The 19,023-nt window shown below is 38.7% G+C and overlaps 2 protein-coding genes across 3 annotated transcripts in view; one reads left to right on the top strand and one right to left on the bottom strand.

Annotated features, from left to right (window-relative positions):
- LOC100705871 (glutamate receptor ionotropic, kainate 1) overlaps positions 1 to 6,517 on the top strand; it is a 30,532-nt gene extending 24,015 nt beyond the window's left edge. Inside the window, exons 8-16 of one of the 2 annotated variants that reach the window (XM_003450143.5) lie at positions 1,654 to 1,761; positions 2,260 to 2,301; positions 2,644 to 2,757; positions 2,846 to 3,049; positions 3,142 to 3,365; positions 3,540 to 3,658; positions 4,562 to 4,779; positions 5,294 to 5,519; positions 5,619 to 6,517. In XM_003450143.5, coding sequence (XP_003450191.2) covers positions 1,654 to 1,761; positions 2,260 to 2,301; positions 2,644 to 2,757; positions 2,846 to 3,049; positions 3,142 to 3,365; positions 3,540 to 3,658; positions 4,562 to 4,779; positions 5,294 to 5,519; positions 5,619 to 5,908 — 1,545 coding nt within the window. In that variant the 3' untranslated portion in view covers positions 5,909 to 6,517. The remainder of the gene's footprint in view (positions 1 to 1,653; positions 1,762 to 2,259; positions 2,302 to 2,643; positions 2,758 to 2,845; positions 3,050 to 3,141; positions 3,366 to 3,539; positions 3,659 to 4,561; positions 4,780 to 5,293; positions 5,520 to 5,618) is intronic. The other variant, XM_005455036.4, reaches the window with a different exon arrangement.
- Positions 6,518 to 11,800: 5,283 nt separating this feature from the next.
- On the bottom strand, positions 11,801 to 18,989 carry LOC100706138 (transcription regulator protein BACH1). Its single transcript, XM_003450144.5, has 5 exons — positions 18,847 to 18,989; positions 16,921 to 17,178; positions 15,407 to 16,573; positions 15,112 to 15,318; positions 11,801 to 12,937 (listed from the first exon to the last, which is right to left on the bottom strand). The coding sequence occupies exons 2-5, from the start codon at positions 17,158 to 17,160 to the stop codon at positions 12,602 to 12,604; spliced, it is 1,950 nt and encodes a 649-aa protein (XP_003450192.2). The 5' UTR covers positions 17,161 to 17,178; positions 18,847 to 18,989; the 3' UTR covers positions 11,801 to 12,601.
- Positions 18,990 to 19,023: the final 34 nt, after the last annotated feature.

Here is a 19,023-nt window from a genome sequence, read left to right on the forward strand (position 1 = left end):
AACATTTTGACATGCATTTTTATTCCAACTTTGTTTTATTGATTTCAACCATGACATACAAAGTTAGCAACAGCAAAGTCGATCTTGATTTCAGAACAATTGTATGTCCATTGTACCCTCCAACCCCCCCAAACCCCCATCCCGAATTCTCTGACATGCATTTTTTGCTGGACGGCATGTCCTCGGTGTCACTCCAATACCACAGTGTCTTGCTCTTAGAGTAAACAAATATTAAGATGAACCAATTCTTTAAAAATACACAAACCACACTGTTCATCTCCTGAATACCATATGTTATTTCCCATGTTTGATGTTTGTGGCTGCTTTCAACATTGCTTAAAAAAAAAAAAAGCAACATTATATTGAGACCTAACTGTAATATTACATATTATATATTATTTTCCAGCATTGTGGCATGCTTTTTTCCCCCCGAAGTTGACATTTTTTCTTACATTTAAATGTGATGTAGCGTTGTCATTTAGAAATCTGGCTTTGTTTTACGTTTTGGATCAAAACGCACTGGTACTGTGAGAAAGTCCTGCACCACCCTCATTTCTGTATATTTTGCCTCCAAGGCAATCAAGTGCTCTTGAACAATAGTTCTCCAGGCTTTCTGAAGTTTTTCATTGGCTGCTTTTCTGGTCTTTGTACCTTCGCATGTTTGTTTGTTTGTTTTTAAGTCACCTGTGAATCTTTTATGCATAAAAAGGATATTGTAATACATAATTTTCCAATTAACATTTCTTTAGATGAATCTGTGAAAAATGATAACACAGTGTGTAAAGATAATGATAATGATTCCTGTGCATTTGAATGTGCTTCAAGAAGCCTCGAGAACTATTCTCTAAGACTACAAAGTAAAGCTAGTGTAAGTAAAAAGCTTGCCAAACAGATTTCAGGTTGTGTTGAAGACTAAAGGTGGTCAAACCAAAACACCGAGTTTCAAGCTTGTTAAAGTTGTACAGACACTGAGTTTGTACACATTTCAATAATTTGCTGCACCTGTTTCCCGTTTTCCTAGCAAATATAAATAAATGAAGGGTGAGTCAAGACTTTTGCACACTACTGTATGAGCATTTTATTTAGGGGTCAACTGACAATAATTTTCATTTTCTTCCGGCTTTGCAGTTAGAATGTCATGACAGACAATGTCATGAGGTCTATTGATGTTTTCATGTCGCATCTTTCCATAAAGAAATTGACTTCTTAGCTTTCTCTGCCAGTGCACATATAAAGCTACTTTCCCTGTGCTCTCTGTAACAGATTTAACCTGACTGTAATTCAACTGAGCTAACTTCATTATCAACTGATTTCAAATATATCTGAGCACTGCTGCCCACCCGCTGCTCTCCTCGCAGACAGAGGGCATGCCTGCCTGCTCCATTTACATCACCATCCCCTGTGTTACAGACTTGGAGAAATTTAATATTTCCATTGAGGATCTAGCCAATGCAAAAACGTCCATTGTGATGCAGTTAGCCAAGTCAGTCTTCTTTGCTTAATGAAGTACTCATCAATTATTCATGTTTAAAAACTGTTTTCATTTTTTCCAGGCTCCTGCTTTGTTTTGCATTCATGGATATGATGAAAAAAAGGGGGAAAAAAACAAGAAAAAAAACCTGAGGGGGTCTTTGCTTGTGTTTTCTGAAACAGGCACAGTGGAACGGCTTGACAGGACAAATAATTATAAACAAGACAGACGGTCTGAGGAAAGAATTTGATTTAGATGTCATCAGCCTAAAGGAGGACGGCTTGGAGAAGGTGAAGTGTCTAACCCATGTTTATACCGTTAATACATGTTATTGTTATTCTGTTAATACACATTAAAGCAGAGCTGAGTATCATTAATGAGTATAGACAAACAGAGATGTTAACTGTATTTTCCCACAAATATGCAAAAAGATGACTTGTCTTTAAAACAATGTATAGACCAATTTAATTAAGACTACATAAATCTTGAAATGTGGTGTCCTAATTATGTATTAAAAAGTAACTTTTTGAACTGTTTTGACACACTGCTCTCTCAAAATAACTTGTAGCTGTCTCTTCAAGCTTGTAAGTGTGTTCCTCTAATCACAGTGACAATGCTACTCTCAGTTTTGGCAGGTCATTAAGAAGCTGTTACCTGTTCATGCTATCATCACTGCAAAGACTTTAAACCCTGGTTGACACAGTTGGGAGTAAAAACTACTAACAGAGGAATTATTCCCCCTTCTGTCATCTGTGATTAAAATGCTTTCTCTTTATTATTTTTGCAAGACAAACACGGGCAACAACCGCTTGAATAAAGTGTGGAAAAAGGTCTGTACTTTAGCTGCCACGGCAGACTAAAGGAATATTGACACCTACTAATTTACTATACCTTTGTGACGTTACCCCTTTTCATTAAAAAATAAAAAGGTTCAGGTACTGGTGGTTCTTAGAAATGGTGTACATTTCTCTACTGGCATTTCAAGTTTCATAACATTTTGTGAGCCTTTCCTTTTTTTCCCTATGTCTGTGTTTTTCATATTAACTTTTCTACTTGTTACTGCTTTCTTTTCCCGTCTTTACCTTATTTTCCTCAATTGTGTGAAGGTTACCCAAGTAGTAACTATTTAATGTCCAGCCAGTGTGGTTATTTGGATATTTTATTTGTTACAGATTGGCGTGTGGAACTCCCAAACAGGCCTTAATTTAACAGAAATTAACAAGGACTCATCCACAAATGTAACAGACTCAATGGCCAATAGGACCCTTATTGTCACTACTATTCTGGTATGAACAGACATCATTGCTAGTGAGCATTTGATTTCAAATGTATTTGTATTATATAATCCACTGAAACCTTTCTGTCTTTCACCAGGAAAATCCTTACGTCATGTATAAGAAATCTGACAAGCCGCTTTATGGAAATGACCGCTTTGAGGGTTACTGTCTCGACCTGCTCAAAGAGCTCTCTAACATTTTGGGCTTCTCTTACGAAGTAAAGTTGGTGTCAGATGGCAAATATGGAGCTCAGAACGACAAAGGGGAGTGGAACGGCATGGTGCGGGAACTCATTGATCATGTGAGTACTGATCAGTCAGTCTTACTGTAAGAGAGAAGATGTTCAAATGCGTCACAGTGTCTGCAGCTGACGGTGATTTTGCTCTTTACCAGGTGGCTGACCTTGCTGTGGCCCCTCTCACTATCACATATGTCAGGGAAAAGGTTATTGATTTCTCGAAGCCATTCATGACGCTGGGTATCAGCATCCTCTACCACAAACCCAACGGCACAAATCCAGGAGTCTTCTCCTTCCTTAACCCACTCTCTCCTGATATCTGGATGTATGTGTTGTTGGCATGCCTTGGTGTCAGCTGTGTGCTTTTTGTTATTGCCAGGTAAAGAAAAAAAAGTGCTAACTGATGTGAACTTATTATAGTTGCTTTTACTTTTAAGCAACACTGTTTATGTAAAGGCAAAATTTCAGTTTAACATTTTGACTTTCAGTCTGTAACAGGCCAATAGTCACTTATTAATTTTAAATGATGATTTTTTTCATTCATAACCTTTAGGTTTACTCCCTATGAGTGGTACAACCCTCACCCCTGCAACCCAGACTCGGATGTGGTTGAAAACAATTTCACTCTAATAAACAGTGTCTGGTTTGGAGTCGGCGCACTTATGCAGCAAGGTATTCCTTTATTATCTTTTTATGTGGGCAGAAGTTTTCCTTTGGTAAAGCACATTTAATCATTCCTTTAAAGTATACATCTTTAGGCATGAAAAAAAGATTTTTGAACTTCATTTTTTAAACATGTACTTTTCAAGGAGTTTGTTACATGCCCACTTAGCTGGACAACAGACGTTTTGACTTATGAATTTGACACACGAATAAATAATATACACTTTTTAAAAACTATAAAATAACAAAAATCTGTTTTTTTTTTAAAAGATGACAATATAACAACATATATATATATGAACTATAGCAAATATAACATGGAGTGACACATCAGTGTCCAGTGTAGTGGTTTATGTGCAAGTATACTATCAACACTGACACAAATACAAGAAAACAGCCTTTGAATAGCTGTCAACTGTGGTGACCACTATGCATTAAAGGGTTAAGTATCATGTAGATGTGATGGTCTCATCATATATAGTGCTTAACAAATTTATCAGATGACCTGTCATAAAAACAAGGAAACACAAATATTTTAGAAACATATTAAAAAAAACACAAATTATGAAAATAACAAACTGAATTTGTGTTTTTATAACCAAACATGAGCCGGCACACTGGCTAATTAATCCAGAATAACATTCAACCACTGAAGCATTTTTTTCTGTTAAGGGATGTAAGAAAATAACAGTAATTTGGGATCTTAATTAAAAATAAATAAATAATGTGCGTTACTATTTTTCCTGCTTTTTTGTAAAACAGCAAATTTGAAAATGGATTAACCCTTACGGAAACATTAAAAAAAATATTTTGGTCATTACTGATTAATTTAGGGCATCTTTGCCATAAACCTTGTATTGTAACTGTATTTAATTATAAATCAATAATGTGACTTGTAATCTTATCTGATAGGATCTGAACTGATGCCTAAGGCTCTCTCTACAAGGATAGTTGGTGGGATATGGTGGTTCTTTACCCTGATCATTATCTCTTCATACACTGCCAACTTGGCCGCCTTCCTCACTGTGGAAAGAATGGACTCACCGATTGACTCTGCAGATGATTTGGCCAAGCAAACCAAAATAGAGTACGGTGCCGTAAGAGATGGCTCCACCATGACCTTTTTTAAGGTAACCATCTTTTTGTTTTACAGGACAATTGTAGGGAAGGAATGCAAATAAGAATACTGCTTTTGATTTTAATTAGCCTGGCAAGTTTTACCCTTAAGCCAACAGTCTTCAGTCATGTGCAGCCTGACTGGCTGGTATAAAATTTATTTAGTTTGGAAATAGAGGAGGGTTAAAGGTTAGTGTCTTGGAAATTTCCCCATGTATCAGTTTAACAAGAACCTGTGGGAGACTGTTCCATAAAGATTTGAAGGATTTATTATTTTGCCTGCAGCAGATCCAGCAGTTTATCTAAATCTATGGTGAAAATTGAATGAACTTGAGGAGATTTGTGCTCTGATGCACAGCAGGAGATGGCACCAGTCAACAGATACCCTGCAAATATGGTTTCATTTTAAATATTAGAAGCAGGCGCCAAAGGTGTAAAGATGCTTTCTTTTGTCTAAAATGTCGTTTTGGTCCTTGTAGTTTTGACCGTGGTTTTAATAAACCACAAATGTTGATTTTGATTCAACAGAAATCTAAAATCTCTACTTATGAGAAAATGTGGGCTTTCATGAGCAGCAGGAAAAACACAGCATTAGTGAAAAACAACCGTGAAGGGATTCAAAGAGTCCTCACTACAGATTATGCCCTCTTGATGGAGTCGACCAGCATCGAGTACATCAGCCAGCGCAACTGCAACCTCACACAGATCGGAGGCTTGATAGATTCAAAGGGCTATGGTGTTGGAACCCCAATTGGTAAGATGGATGACTATATAATAATTTCAATAATAACCATTAATAACCATGCTCCCTCTCAGAAACCTAAACATTACGTTACTGTAATTCCTGCTGTAGGCTCCCCTTACCGAGATAAGGTCACCATTGCAATCCTGCAGCTTCAAGAAGAAGGGAAGCTGCACATGATGAAGGAGAAGTGGTGGAGAGGGAATGGCTGCCCAGAAGAGGATAGCAAAGAGGCTAGTGCCCTGGGCGTGGAGAACATAGGGGGAATCTTTATTGTATTGGCAGCTGGACTAGTTCTCTCAGTTTTTGTAGCAATTGGAGAGTTTATTTACAAATCCAGAAAAAACTTGGACATCGAGGAGGTGAGCGTCGGCCAGTGCGAATGGCACAACAAGTATTAACAAAGACTGTTATGACCATACTACACATTTGTGTTGTCGTTCCAGGACTACAGCAATCACTAGGCCAATAAAAACTGAAGTCTGAATGTGTCGAACTGCATTGTTACAATCAAAACAAGTTTTTAAGGCAAAGTTTTGTGTTTTCAGTAGTTTTTATGTAGAGCACACAAACATTTTAGTCTCGATTGGAAGAATAGATTAGAAACCCTTTTTATGATGATGACAGATTGTTGTTGACTTCTGACATCGTGACTCTTGACCATCTTGGCCTTGCTCTTTGTTTTTTTTTAAACATTACTCCGTGTGAAAGAAATGTCATTTTCATGGTGTTATGGGTAAGTGATGGTAAGTGGTATCTTTCTAGTAATGACTGATTCTCTTATGACATGTTTGTCATTTTCATATTTACAGCGCACAGGAACTTCGACACATTTACAAACTTGTTGATTTATTTGACAGTTTATGAGTGAGTACTCCCTCAACATCTTATTCATTAAGTTGCTTAATGTCTGTACTTTTTTATGTATCATATGAAGTTTATGAACTGCATGGATAAGTTTTGTCATGTTGGAGCTGTTTCAAAATGACTAAAAATATGTGCGAACATTACATCCTTTAACCTTTAACTTTTTGATTGTTTTGCTTTTGATCCTCGGCCTTCACTGGATCGGGCCTCAACTTACACGCACTTGAGGTTGCATTTAGAAGATCTAAAGCCTTGTAACTCTAATATGACTTTTATATTGCAGTCGTCTCCCTTTTTCACATTCAGTTGTGATGTTTTTCAGTCTGTCATTTCTGAGAAACGGCTTTCATGAGACACGTTTACTCACGTTATCCGAGAAAAGAGGTGATGCGATTACTGACCTCGGGTTTTTTGGCTTTTGGGTTTGAACTGCACTATTAAAAAAAAGCCACTGTATTACACACACAAAAACACACACACACACACACACACAACTATATTTTCAAAAGTTAAATCCTTGGCACACATATAAGCTGTTGGTATTTTTAGTACAGACTAACAAACTATTCTGTATTTCCAAGTCACTTTTCCCACATTCACCATGGATATAAAGTCGTGTATTAAATTGTGCATCTAAAACCATTAGTTCAAATAGATTACAAATAAAATGTAAAGGATAGAGATGTAGCCTCAGCATTCAAGGATAAAATGGGTTTGATGACACATCCTGCAGTCCTTTCATCCCTGATTCACCTTTCTCTTTGCCTACCTGTTTCACCTCACTAAGGCATAGCTTTTAAAATAAAATCCTCATCCTCATCATTATAAAGATCCACATTAAACAGTCCTGGTTTAAAACTGGCCGGGCCTTGTCACACATATTTGAAAATCCTGCAAATGTAAGGAAAATATTTTGGGTGAAAGTCTGATACTGTATCCTGCTTGTTTTGTGTATACGTTGCAGGATTAGTGTCACATTTCAGATGATGGAACAGGAATTAGTGTAGCTATGACTAAAGACTGTTAAATTACTCATTAGCTCAGTTTAGACTCGGACTGTTTACAATGTCTATCGAGTGCCACAACAGTTACCCAGCAGATGATTGCAGTTTCTGGCATTCTTAAACATTAGTGATGTACTTTATTGTACCTTAGGTACCTAAATAGCTTATAATTTTTTTCATCAAGCTTTAAACAGTTGTTTCAACAGCTGAATGTTTTCAATGCCAACATATAAGACATAAGTATATCTTGTTATTATCATATTTATGTCGAGTACAGTGTAGGTAGGATTAAAGAATACATTCCTCTGTCATCCAAAAAGACTTTCGAAAAGCAAAACAAAAAACAGTCGCCTATCAATGTATTTTTTTCAGCTTTTCCCAAATATAAATATAGTCCTACAGATATGATATTTGCTTTGGGAGTGTTGATGGAAGAGCATAGAGACAGTCAGAAGGGGTTGCACTGTGTCTTTGTGGCTCTAGAGAAAGCATATGATGGGGTGTGAAGCGAGGCATGAGGACAGGGTGAGGTGTGCATTTGGAGGGACAGATGTGTTTAAGGTGGGGAGGGGATTATATCGTGGGTCGGCGCTGAGCTTTTTCTTCTTTGAGGTGATGATGAACTCACTGTTCAGAATGTTTTTGATGACTGAAAGAGAAAATTTGACATGAAAAATAATATAAATGTTAATTCTGTCATTGAGATAGTTGTGCTTTCTTACTGTTACTTAAAATACACCTTAGAAACGTGTTTTATATTGTTAAAAGATCTGAAATGGATGAAAAACCTACTCTGTTTGTCATTGTTCGAAGCTTGATGGGTTCCTTTAAGCTTTGTGGACTTTTTTCTGCACAGCTAAGCTGAAAAAAAGACTCTCTGCCGAATCTCTCACAACAGTGGTGTTAATTAAAAACCAGTGTACTTGGCAGAATTGCAGGCATCATTTCTTTGCTTTCCTGCTTGTCCTTTGACACTGATAAATTCTAACGATTTCTCCATGACTAGTAAAATAATAGACTCTGGTACAGTATGGTGAGATTTTGTCCTGAAATACTCTTTCTTGTGCTTATAGTGCTCTAAATTCAACACAGGGAGGATTGTTAGGATGAGAAACAAGTGTGAGTGTAATCTGTCACTGTACAACCAGCTGTTGATCTGAAGGTTGCAGATCAGGGTGCTGCCTAGCTGGGGCCAGCATGTCCCCTTGTTCCTCTCATTTCTCTGTGAGATTACAGTATTATGGTCCTCATTCATATAATCCTGTCAATGGGATACAGCCCCTTTCTCTGCACTACCCCCAAAATGAAGTTCATCACTTCAGCATGTAATCAGTTAGGAGACAGTAGCTTATGAGACTTATGTGGTGCTGCAAGAAGGTCACAGACCTTATGTGGGGATTAATTATACAAGTATTGTGTCTTTCTCCAGGGTTTAAACTAGAGAAAAATCATTGGTATATAGATCTTCTCTCATTAGTTTTGCATTCATAGTGTTTCTATTTTGGAAACGCCATTGGAGATGCTAATTGACATTTCAGGATATAAACTGCCATTTACTGGGTTTCAGACCAATATTCTAATAAGGATCTTGGTTCATGTTGGTGTGCTCTTCCAAAATTGAATTGTCAACTTTTCTTCAGCGCTTTGTTGTGTTTATCTCAAAATGAAAATGGATAAGAAGTGTCATATTTACAACCATAATCATGCATTCGAGCTTAAAATATTGGTGCCTGCTACCTTCTACATATTATTTGCATCTGTGCCATAAAAAGAATCTCTCTGCAGAGTGCTACACTGAGCAGTGTCATTGTTATTAGCATATATGTTCTCCTTTAGCAATGTTGTGAGCAAGCTAACTTCCAGATGCTTTAATTTCTAATCTTGTTTTTTTCCCCTTTCCCTCCTGTTTCCTAATCCTTGCTCCCCGAGTGTAGTACGACTCCACCGTCAAGAGGATAATGACTTGAATCATTGCATAAAAGGGACATAAACGCTTTATGGAAATATAATCATGTATTGTGTGACAATAAAAAATAAAGGATTTATGATTACATCGACAATAATCTAAGCCAATTCAAGCTGTCACTTTGATTTAAAAAACAAATGACCCAAATAAGAACAAAGAAAATGAAAAGGTGAAGAAAAACAACAAAGAACACCACAGAAAAGTCTGAATGCAGATTTTAGGGACAAAAAAAGGAAATATAGGCTATGACACAGAAGATGTATCAAGACAGATACTGAGGTCAAGAGGGCTTTGCATTAATCTCACATTATGACAGTTTAAGGTTTTGGTATTCTGATGAATTCCAGGATTGGGCTTTAACTGCTTTCATTTTGTTTGCTGGTCTTTAATCTTCTAACCCTGCGTTCTTAATCAGAACTCAGAGCAGGTTTTTAATCTCGCATGAATGAGGCCGCGGATTATGGGCCTCTGACCTTGCCATGCCTCGCAGCTGCTTCCTCCTCAAATCAAGTCTTTCGTCCTGTGTAGCTTGCAAAAGAGGATCATCTTAGTCTTGCACTACAATGCTGTAAATTCTGAACCGTATATAAAAGACAAACACTGTGGAACAAGCCTGAGTTTTAAGATGGAAATGTGTAAATAGGTGCTTGTAGTGCTTTGGTGTTTGAGGGTGATATCCACGCTGACATGCATCAAATTGAAGATTTGGTACAGATGCATCGTTCCAGCGGACAGAGATCATATCTGATGTCTGTAGTATTATAATGATCTAATCATTTTGCTTTTTAGATGGAAAACCAGTTGTCGTGCTCGGAGTGACATCTCTTTGTCAGTGTGTGAGGTTACTTTTCAAAAACAGGTTCCAGTTTTATGAGTTGCTCCATGGCTGCTGGTGTAATTACCACTTTAACCTTGAGGATTCTGTTCTGAGGAAAACAAAATGAGATTGCTTTTTCTTTCATTGTCCCCAAGTGCTACCGTAGTTATTTCAAAGGACACAAAATAATAATTCACATCAGAAGACAAAAACATCTTGACAAAATTGCTTCTTCAACTCTACAAGACCTTCTTAAAGTGGTGTTTCTGTTCTGTACTGGTTTGTTTGATATAAGATCCTCTCCAGTCTGCAATGAAAGAGGAGCACTCAGACCAGTGTTGGATCAGATTGTTGCTTTGTTAAGCTCCCAAAATTTAAACCTTAACAAATGCACAACCCAATTTTCTTTTGGCAGCCTGGAACACAAACAGTAAAATTAATTACTAGTCATTGCTACTGATTGCTAAATGTTACTGCTCACAGATGGATCCTTGAGGAGGTTGTGTCACTGCAATAAATTTTAACTAAATGTTCACAAGAGTGAGAGAGGAAATAATAGTATAAGAAGAGCAATTAGTAACAAACAATAAGGTTAACATTCACTTCTTTCCTTGTTTGGAATATTCTTGCTGTATCATAGGTGAATTTGTAAGTTTTGGTAAATGGCCGATTATTATTGGGATGTATTTTTAAGATTTTTGTCTGCATCATCTATACCTGCAAAACATTGACTGAATGTTGCCCTAAACATTTAGACACTTGCTGATGGCTAAAATACAGTTAGGATTTTTTTTAATAACATCTGGCTATGTAAAGGAGATGACAGGTTGCTAATCCTTTTTATAGGTACTACAGGGTTTTATTGTGTAGAGTTACCACCTCTATCCAATAGGCAACAACTTTACAAACTCAAATGACAGGTCAGGTGATTTTTGAGAAAAGCTATCGTTCTTGCATCTACAGAATAACCCTGAAATCTTAGTGGTCTAAACTGCAGGGATTACAGGGATAGCTGTCAGATATGCCGTACTTTTTTTTAATTTCCTGTCTGCAGATTCCCAGGGTACCTTTGCTCTTCAAAGTGCTAAGGTCATTTATCAGCCTCCATCTGAGTCTGTCTTTAATTTCAGCCCTGTTTTAGAGCCTGGATGTGAATTATTCTTTGCAAAGCCACTGCAGAAGTACTAAGTCTCTAGACAACTATGTTACATATTGTGTTTATAAACTTGTATTGTTGATTTTGTTGGTTAAAGTTTTTTAACTATAAAGGTTAAAGTTAATTTGTTGGCATGAACAAAAGATTTTAGTAAGAGCCAGAGATAAATCACAAGATTGTTTTTTTTAAACCGGTTTGTAACTGGGTTTTCATTTACTCAATGAATTAAGTTTTGTTTAATCGCATGATGAGATAACAGGAAATTGCACATTTTTCTGTCAGGTGGATTAGCACAAACTCCTTGCCTTTCCTTATTTAGAGTTCAGTGTGCAGTTACCCTCACTAAAGGTCCAGTCTGAGCCTGTTATGTTCCTCTTGTCACATCTGTGACATCTGGTGAGGTAGAGTTATACTTCCATCTACTGGCCAAACTCTGGTAGTGCACATAAACAAAGATTGGAATAAGTTGAAACAAAACATCAATGATAACAAAGTGTTGTTTATTTAAATTTGTAATCCATAAAAGCATTTAATAAAAATACTGAACATGCAGACAAAATGACATGTAACACAATGCCACCAATATTAGCTCTGGGTTAATGTGCAATAGTGCTTGAAACAAGCATATACAAAAATGCCTTCATCTTTTTGAATCCATATTACACAATTGCATAAGGCACATTTTGAATAAAATCCCTTGTAACACTTTCAGACCTACTAGAGTTTAAAATACATTAGTATTCAAATAATGCTGTTGAAAAGTTAGGTTAGCTGTGAAAATTTGTTAGTCTACTGGAAAAGATTCAATTAGTTCTATGGCTATTTAATCAAAGAAATAGCATAGTTGTAAATATTAATACAGTATGTGTTAAGATTACAACAACAGACTAATTAGCGTAAAATGAAACATCTCTTTTTCATACCTGTTTAGGTGCGCAGCATGATTCAAAATACGGTCAGGTTATGAGCTTCCCTGAGAAAAGCAAACCTACTTTGATGCTCCTAATTTTCAAATGGAAACTTTTAGAAACTACCTGAAAATTGCCTGCACCTTCAAAACAATGAATACTAGTTATTGTTTTTGCTACAGTGAAATGAAGATTAGAAGTACAGCAAATAAAATGCCTTACATGATAGTTGCCTCTACCAGGCAGACAATTATTCAGTGAAACACATAGTAAAGCATGTCTATCCCAAAAGAGGATTACAGTATAGAACCAATTTTCACCCTTTGACCTGTGGGCCTGCATGATTACAAGTGACCGTGTAGTTTAAGTCCAGTTACTATAAGCTGCTGTTCATATCCAGACAGGCACTGAGCAGAGATGTAGGAACAGGGCAGCCCGTGTCCTCTGTGCCGGCCTGCGGCTCAGCGACTTCAACTGTTTGTACAGTTTGCCCGCTCTGCTCACACTCTGAACTTACCAATTCAATTGCTGGAACAATGTTGGGGGAAGGGATGGGAATGTCTTGCGAGGAGAATCTGGAAAGAATCTGCAACTGGTCCTGATCAGAGCAGGATTCAACACTTTTACACAGGCCACAAAGGCTCTGCTGCATGTCCTCAAGGTTTTGCTTCAGTTCTGTTTGCTCCTGGAGCAGCCGCTCTTTCTCACTTTTCTGTGGGGAGGATAACAGTAAAGCTCACTCATTTTTGACCTTTTAATAATCCATTTGGTTCATTTCATCTACAATTTAACTGTATGATTTTTTTTTGAAAGCCCAGTTACTACTAACCAGTACTACCTGTTGTTACCCTACCTGCAGGCTAGCTAGCAGTTTCTGCTCTCTGGGACACATACTGCAAAACTGAGAAACCTGCAGCAGGTTCTTATGAAGATGAGCAAGGTGTACCACTGCTAGAGTTGGAGTTCCAAGGAATGACATAATCAACATGAGCTGAGGCTAGCTAATTAGCACTTAATAAAATACATAAAAAGGCATCACTCAGTGGAGCTGGTAGCAAACATTTAACCAAAATTTCTCATATTCTCTCAATCGTATTTAATATACTAGTCCAGTCAATTCAATCTATAAACCTATTTCTACCACTCATTATTAAAGTTATTTCGATAAAACAGGATACATTCAGTTACTTTTACCACCCTACTTACAGCCATTTATGTTATATAAAGTGGAATGGAACCCCGATGATGATGAATAAATCAAGGTTCCAGTTTATCCTGCCTGGGACAGGGTTACCTGGGTACAACCTTGGAGCTAGAAGGTGAGTGTCTGGTTGCTGCACTTGAGTACAGGTTCAGTGCCATGAAGATTGGGGCAAAGGTTCTGGCAGTCCTATCCCCAGCTTCCAAAACTAGCTTGTGGTACACAGAATGTCGCTTCTCTGGTGGGGAAGGGGTCTAAGCTGGTGCACAAGGTTTTGAGACACCGTCTAAATATAGACGGCTTGTCTCAACCCACAGCTCAGGCTCTGGAACTAGTTTCCTGGAGAAGGGCTTGACTCTTTTTCCACTCTGGAGCTGCCCTAAGAGGTGGCAGCCAGGGGTAGGTATGCTTGTATCCCCCTGGCTAACTAACTAAAAGTTGAGGGTTTTCTCCATTGGATAAGAAGGTTGCTTTCCTGAGCAAAATTCTGGAGGTGCCACAAATGTTGTGGCGTTAAACCCAGAACCAGATAGTGAACTATGGAACTCTAGATGCAGCTGGTAGGTAGCAGCAGGCCAAGCGGACTGCAGCTCTTGCAGCAGCTGAAGCAAAAAAACGTGTGGGAGGGGTTTGATGTGACCGTGAAACAAGACTTTTGGTCTGACAACTCTTGAGGGGATAATGGGGCTCTACTCACATTGGACACAATAAGGGTGGGATACTGCTGACCTCTACTGAGGATATAAGCAGGCGATGGGAAGGTGGGAAGTATGTGGTATCTGGTCTGTTGCTATGAGCCATTCGGACCCTGTGCAACCACAGCGAGAGCTTGGTTTGCATTGCTGGCAGTAAATCGGATTCATTCAGGTGGCTGATGAACTCCGCCGGACACAGATTTGTCACAGATTCTGTTCAGTTTTTTTGGACACATTTAAAGGTAGCATTTTGCGAATGATGTGGTTGTGTTGCCTTCGTCGAGTAGTGACCTCCAGCTTGCACTGCAGCAATTTGTGGCCAAGTGTGAAGTGGCAGAAATGAGAATCAACACCTCCAAATCCAAGATCATGGTTCTCAAACAGAAAAGGGTGGAGTCCCCACTCCGAGTCTGGGAGGAACTGCTGCCCCAAGTGGAGGAGTATCTTGGGTTTTGTTCACAGCTCAGAGAATACTGGAGACTGACACTCGGTAACCAGATAGGGGTTGCGTCCACAGTGATGCAGACACTTTACTGATATGTTGTGGTGAAGAGAAAGCTGAGCAAAAAACCCAAGCTGTCAATTTACCAGACAAATTACATTCTTACCCTAAACTATGGTTACGAGCTCTGGTTAGTGGCTGAAAGAATGAAGATAATGGATACACTCTGCGAAGTGAGTTTTCTTTAAAAGCTGACTGCGCTGTCCCATATAAATAGGATGAGGAGCTTGGATATTAAAGAGTGACTTGTAGAGCTGTTGCTTCTCCACATCGAAAGGAGCAGTTGAGGCACCTGACTAGGATGCCTCCTAGGTGAGGTGATGCGGACAACAAGTGGTAAGGATGTGCCAGAAACAAGTGTTATCCACAAAGCTGCAGTTCACACTAGTCACCATGTCAAAGTCAAAAAATATTACTAGTTTATGAAATTGCATTATATCATGTTTATGAGTATGTTTGGAAAATCAGGCATGTTAGAGTCAACTTACTAATCCTTTGATTTCACGTTCTAGCTGGTATATGCTGTCCAGTTTTCTCTTCCGGCACCGCTGTGCAGCCACACGGTTTTTACTTCGTCTACGGACGTCATGGACAAAGTCCAGCTGCTCCTGGGTCAACGAATGTTTTTTCAGAAGCTGCTGAAATTCACTCCGGCTCAACACTGAGATTTGCTCCACCGGGAATGGAAGCTGAACCTGAAGATTAGAGTTAAACAATTTAGATTAATTTGATTTTCTATCTTCCATTACCAATAACCAAACATCAGACATATGTAATGACAACCTCTTCCGCTCTTTTGTTGTTGGCCTCAGTATCGCCATCTGTGTCCAGGTCTGAGTCATCAGCAGAGTTTATTGAGGAGGACATACAGGGGCTCTTCTCTGCCTGAGACAAGCTGTCGGTGTGTGTAGCTGCATCATCACCTGTTCCAAGGTCCCTGAGAAAGGGACAGTCTCCTACACTGGCACTCAGGTCCAGCTGCTTAAGCCAGTGAAAGTCAGATGCTTTTGCTAGATTATTTTGTTCCACTGGATCCACAGGAAGTGGCTGAGCCTGAGATGGGCAGAGGTCAGACCAGAATCCTTTTGCCAGATGTTCAGCCACCTCCCTCTCCACGCGACTTCTCTCGCCATATCCTTCTTCATGGCTTAGAGTAGTCATTGAAGAGTTTGAAAGATCACCTGTCGTTCCCTGTTCAAAGCGAGCCTCACTCTGTTTTATTAAAGTACTGCAATCTTCTGCCCCTGAAGTCTCGAGTGGACATGAGCTAGGGATGCAGTTGGTTTCTGCACCAAGCGTCTCAACAGTTTGTTTAATTTCTCTGCCTGGTGGATCAATGAGTTCTGGTGGATTCACATCCCCTGAGGCTGACAGCTCACAGGATAAGCCGCAGTCTGCCAAACTCATCTCACTTTGATTGCACACATCTCCCATCTCTAAAATGTCTTTTTCACAAAACTGTGAGGGATGATCTGCTTTGTCAGAGTTTGGGCAAGGCAGAGACAACATGGGGCACATGCCATTTCCTGTTAACTCCAGAGATAAGGGGGCCATTTGTGGTCCACAGTTCTCCAAACAGAAGTGTTCCTCCCTGCTGTTTGTCTGACCTTGTGCACTCTGTGGACACTGCGATGGGAAGTCTGTTTGTTCATCACCTCCTGAAGGCACTGAGCTGTGTGACTCACATGATTCTGGTTGGCTACTCTCTGCACGAGAGCCAAAACTTGCACTAGGATCCCGGTTCTGGCAACAGACTTTTTGCTTGACCTCCTGTGAGGATTTTTTGCTTTCAGAAAACTTTGGGATGAGAAAATCAAAGCATGTCGACTCCAAGTTGTGAAATCCTAAAACCTCAGCACTGCTGTGAATAGCATCAATGTTTTCTTTGGTAAAAAGGAGCTTTGATGTGTAGGCAAATTGAAGCAAAGGTTCAAACCCCTCTACGGTCACCTGTGGGGGAAAGACGTAAATTGTTGAAACATAATAAAACACAATGAAACTCGGGCAGTTCAAAAACTCAATTTCAACAGGGGTCTTATGTACCTGTATTGACCTTTCTAAGTTGAATTTTCCAAACACTGCATATAAACTGTTTTTCACTCACATTATGACACAAAATGGACCAAGTAATAGAAGCTAGTGGACAGACAACAAATCTAACTATGTATACCCTTTTCATTGATAATACGGATAAAATAATGGTGCCTGTATAACATTATCACCATTTACTTTCAACAATTCATCCATATTAGTTTTTTTTTTCCCTATATAAATTGGCTGAACACCAGAGCACCAACCTCATGTGGCAAGGTGATGATGGGATTCTGGCTGGTGACACTGGTGACCCTGCTGTTAAAGTATTCACTGCAAGAAGCCAAAACAGAGCAATGAGCACGGAAGCTCCTGTCTTCCACCACCACCGTCACATCACACAGGACGTCCTGCTGTCTCTGCTCATTCAGACACTGCAGAACATGGGCGCTGTGCACTGCAGACTGGAAGGTGAACACCGATGTGCGAGGAGCTTGGAGCGCCATAGTTTTTACAAGCTCAGCCTGTGCAAAAGAGAAAGCCATATGGAGTCAACAAAATGTCATGATTACACAAGAAACATTTCTCTAAGTTTATCAATGTGTATTATATTGTAGTGGCTCCAAAGTGGAGCAGTTTACACATTTGCCTAACAAGTGAAAGATTCCCAGCTCAAGACACAAAACTCTTTGAGTTGGAAAAAAAAATCTGCCAAATCATGCAGAAGTAACTATAATTATTTTCTTCTTTCTTCTAGATTTTGCATCCATTTTAATTAATTAAAAAAAAAAATACTAAGTTGAAATAACAGAAATTCATGGGTTTCTGCTTCTCAGATGTTGGTACTGTAACTCATCTATGACAACATAAACCGTTCCAGATTTTGGACCATTTGTAAGTTGTCAACATGACTTTGAATGTATGTTTTCTTAAGATTTTGCAGACATTTTATGGATTAAATAACTAAATGAACAGAATACAATACAACTAATCATTGCGACTTGTGACGACTAAATGGTTGCTCACAGCTTGAGTGTTACACAAAAATGACCACTTGGGTTTGCACAGATCAACGAGTCTTTATCAGTTTTCTTATAAAAAGGAAGATTCTGGAATACAAATCTAATACTTAAATGCCAGCTTCTGTCTATGTAGACAGCAAGAAAAAAGTAGCTTTCAGTGATTTATCACAGTTAACTGTTATATTAACAGAAACAGACTGCATGTAATTACCAACTGGACCCAATTCAATCAAAAACTGATGGCAGACCCTCTTATGGTAACATTTATTGCAGGTTTTAGTGACAGTGTTTATATGCGTAACAATCTCATTTTGTGGAAAAAAAAAAAGTAATTGAAGTGAAATAACTTTATTTTATTGGATAAAACAGACTGACAATGTTTAACGTAATATGCAGTTGGAAAAAAAGTGAGAAATCCCAATGTTGAGTATTGCAAGGGGAGTTTTAGTATTATGTAAAGTTATGTAAAGGTCCAGGAACTTAAACTGCTGTTATGGGCAGCAGAAGTGGTGCAAGACATCCAACCAGCTACTTGGCGAAACACTTGATGGCGAATAAAATTCTCCCTCAAGGAAATTATTGATGAATATGAGTCAAATAGAATTTAATACCTATATAAATATAACGGCATGTGAAATCATGCTCCAGCGTGTTTTTTAATCTCACTAAAGAAGACAAAAATAACTATAATGTTCGCTAAAATTACTTCTAACATATCCTTACTGTGAAAAAATAAGTTAGGCGACTGCCTCTCAATATTTAACCATCTAACTTCGCAAACATTTAATCTAGCCGATTATTAATAGTCCCCAACAGCAGGGAAATGTGGGTTAAACGGTGACTGTTTAACTTGTACGCCAAGTTCAACGCTAAAATGCTGACTCACGTTTAGCGAAGTTAATCAACTGGGCCTGGTGGATAAAGGCAATAAAATCATGTCCAAAATTATGATCAGTTCGCTATGTTACTGACGACTTATAATAGATTCGTTTAGCTAAACAAATAACAGTGGTAAATGTCTGCAAACGGAAAAGCTTGAGGCTAGGCCAGACCGTTAGCTTTAACTGCGCTCAGTTCGTGTTTACCCGTTGCTAGCAAAAAGCAAAAACTGAAACATTCCGCTATTGTGGCTTTGCTCGGTGCTCTTTAAAAAGCCAAACGTTTACTGACCTGCCATGCTACCTGGATAACACTGCCATTAGTAAATTGGGGGATAGGGTACGGATGCTTCTGGCCATTCCGAGCCTGACTTCACTGTAATCATGTGACAGCTTGGACAAGGAAGCGCTAGCAGCACTTACTGCGCAGACTCATAGCAAGTATCGACAAACCAGCACACAGGAGAGG

Source organism: Oreochromis niloticus, linkage group LG14 (assembly GCF_001858045.2).
Source record: "Oreochromis niloticus isolate F11D_XX linkage group LG14, O_niloticus_UMD_NMBU, whole genome shotgun sequence".
Taxonomy (NCBI): Eukaryota; Metazoa; Chordata; class Actinopteri; order Cichliformes; family Cichlidae; genus Oreochromis; species Oreochromis niloticus.

Bases quoted from the DNA above. Each gene is read 5' to 3' on its own strand.
- LOC100706138 (XM_003450144.5), bottom strand. From the start codon at position 17,160: ATGGCGCTCCAAGCTCCTCGCACATCGGTGTTCACCTTCCAGTCTGCA. The intron at 16,574-16,920 runs GTTGGTGCTCTG...TTTCCCCCACAG, and splicing joins TCATCACCTTGCCACATGAG to GTGACCGTAGAGGGGTTTGA. The intron at 15,319-15,406 runs GTTGTCATTACA...TCTAATCTTCAG, and splicing joins ACAACAAAAGAGCGGAAGAG to GTTCAGCTTCCATTCCCGGT.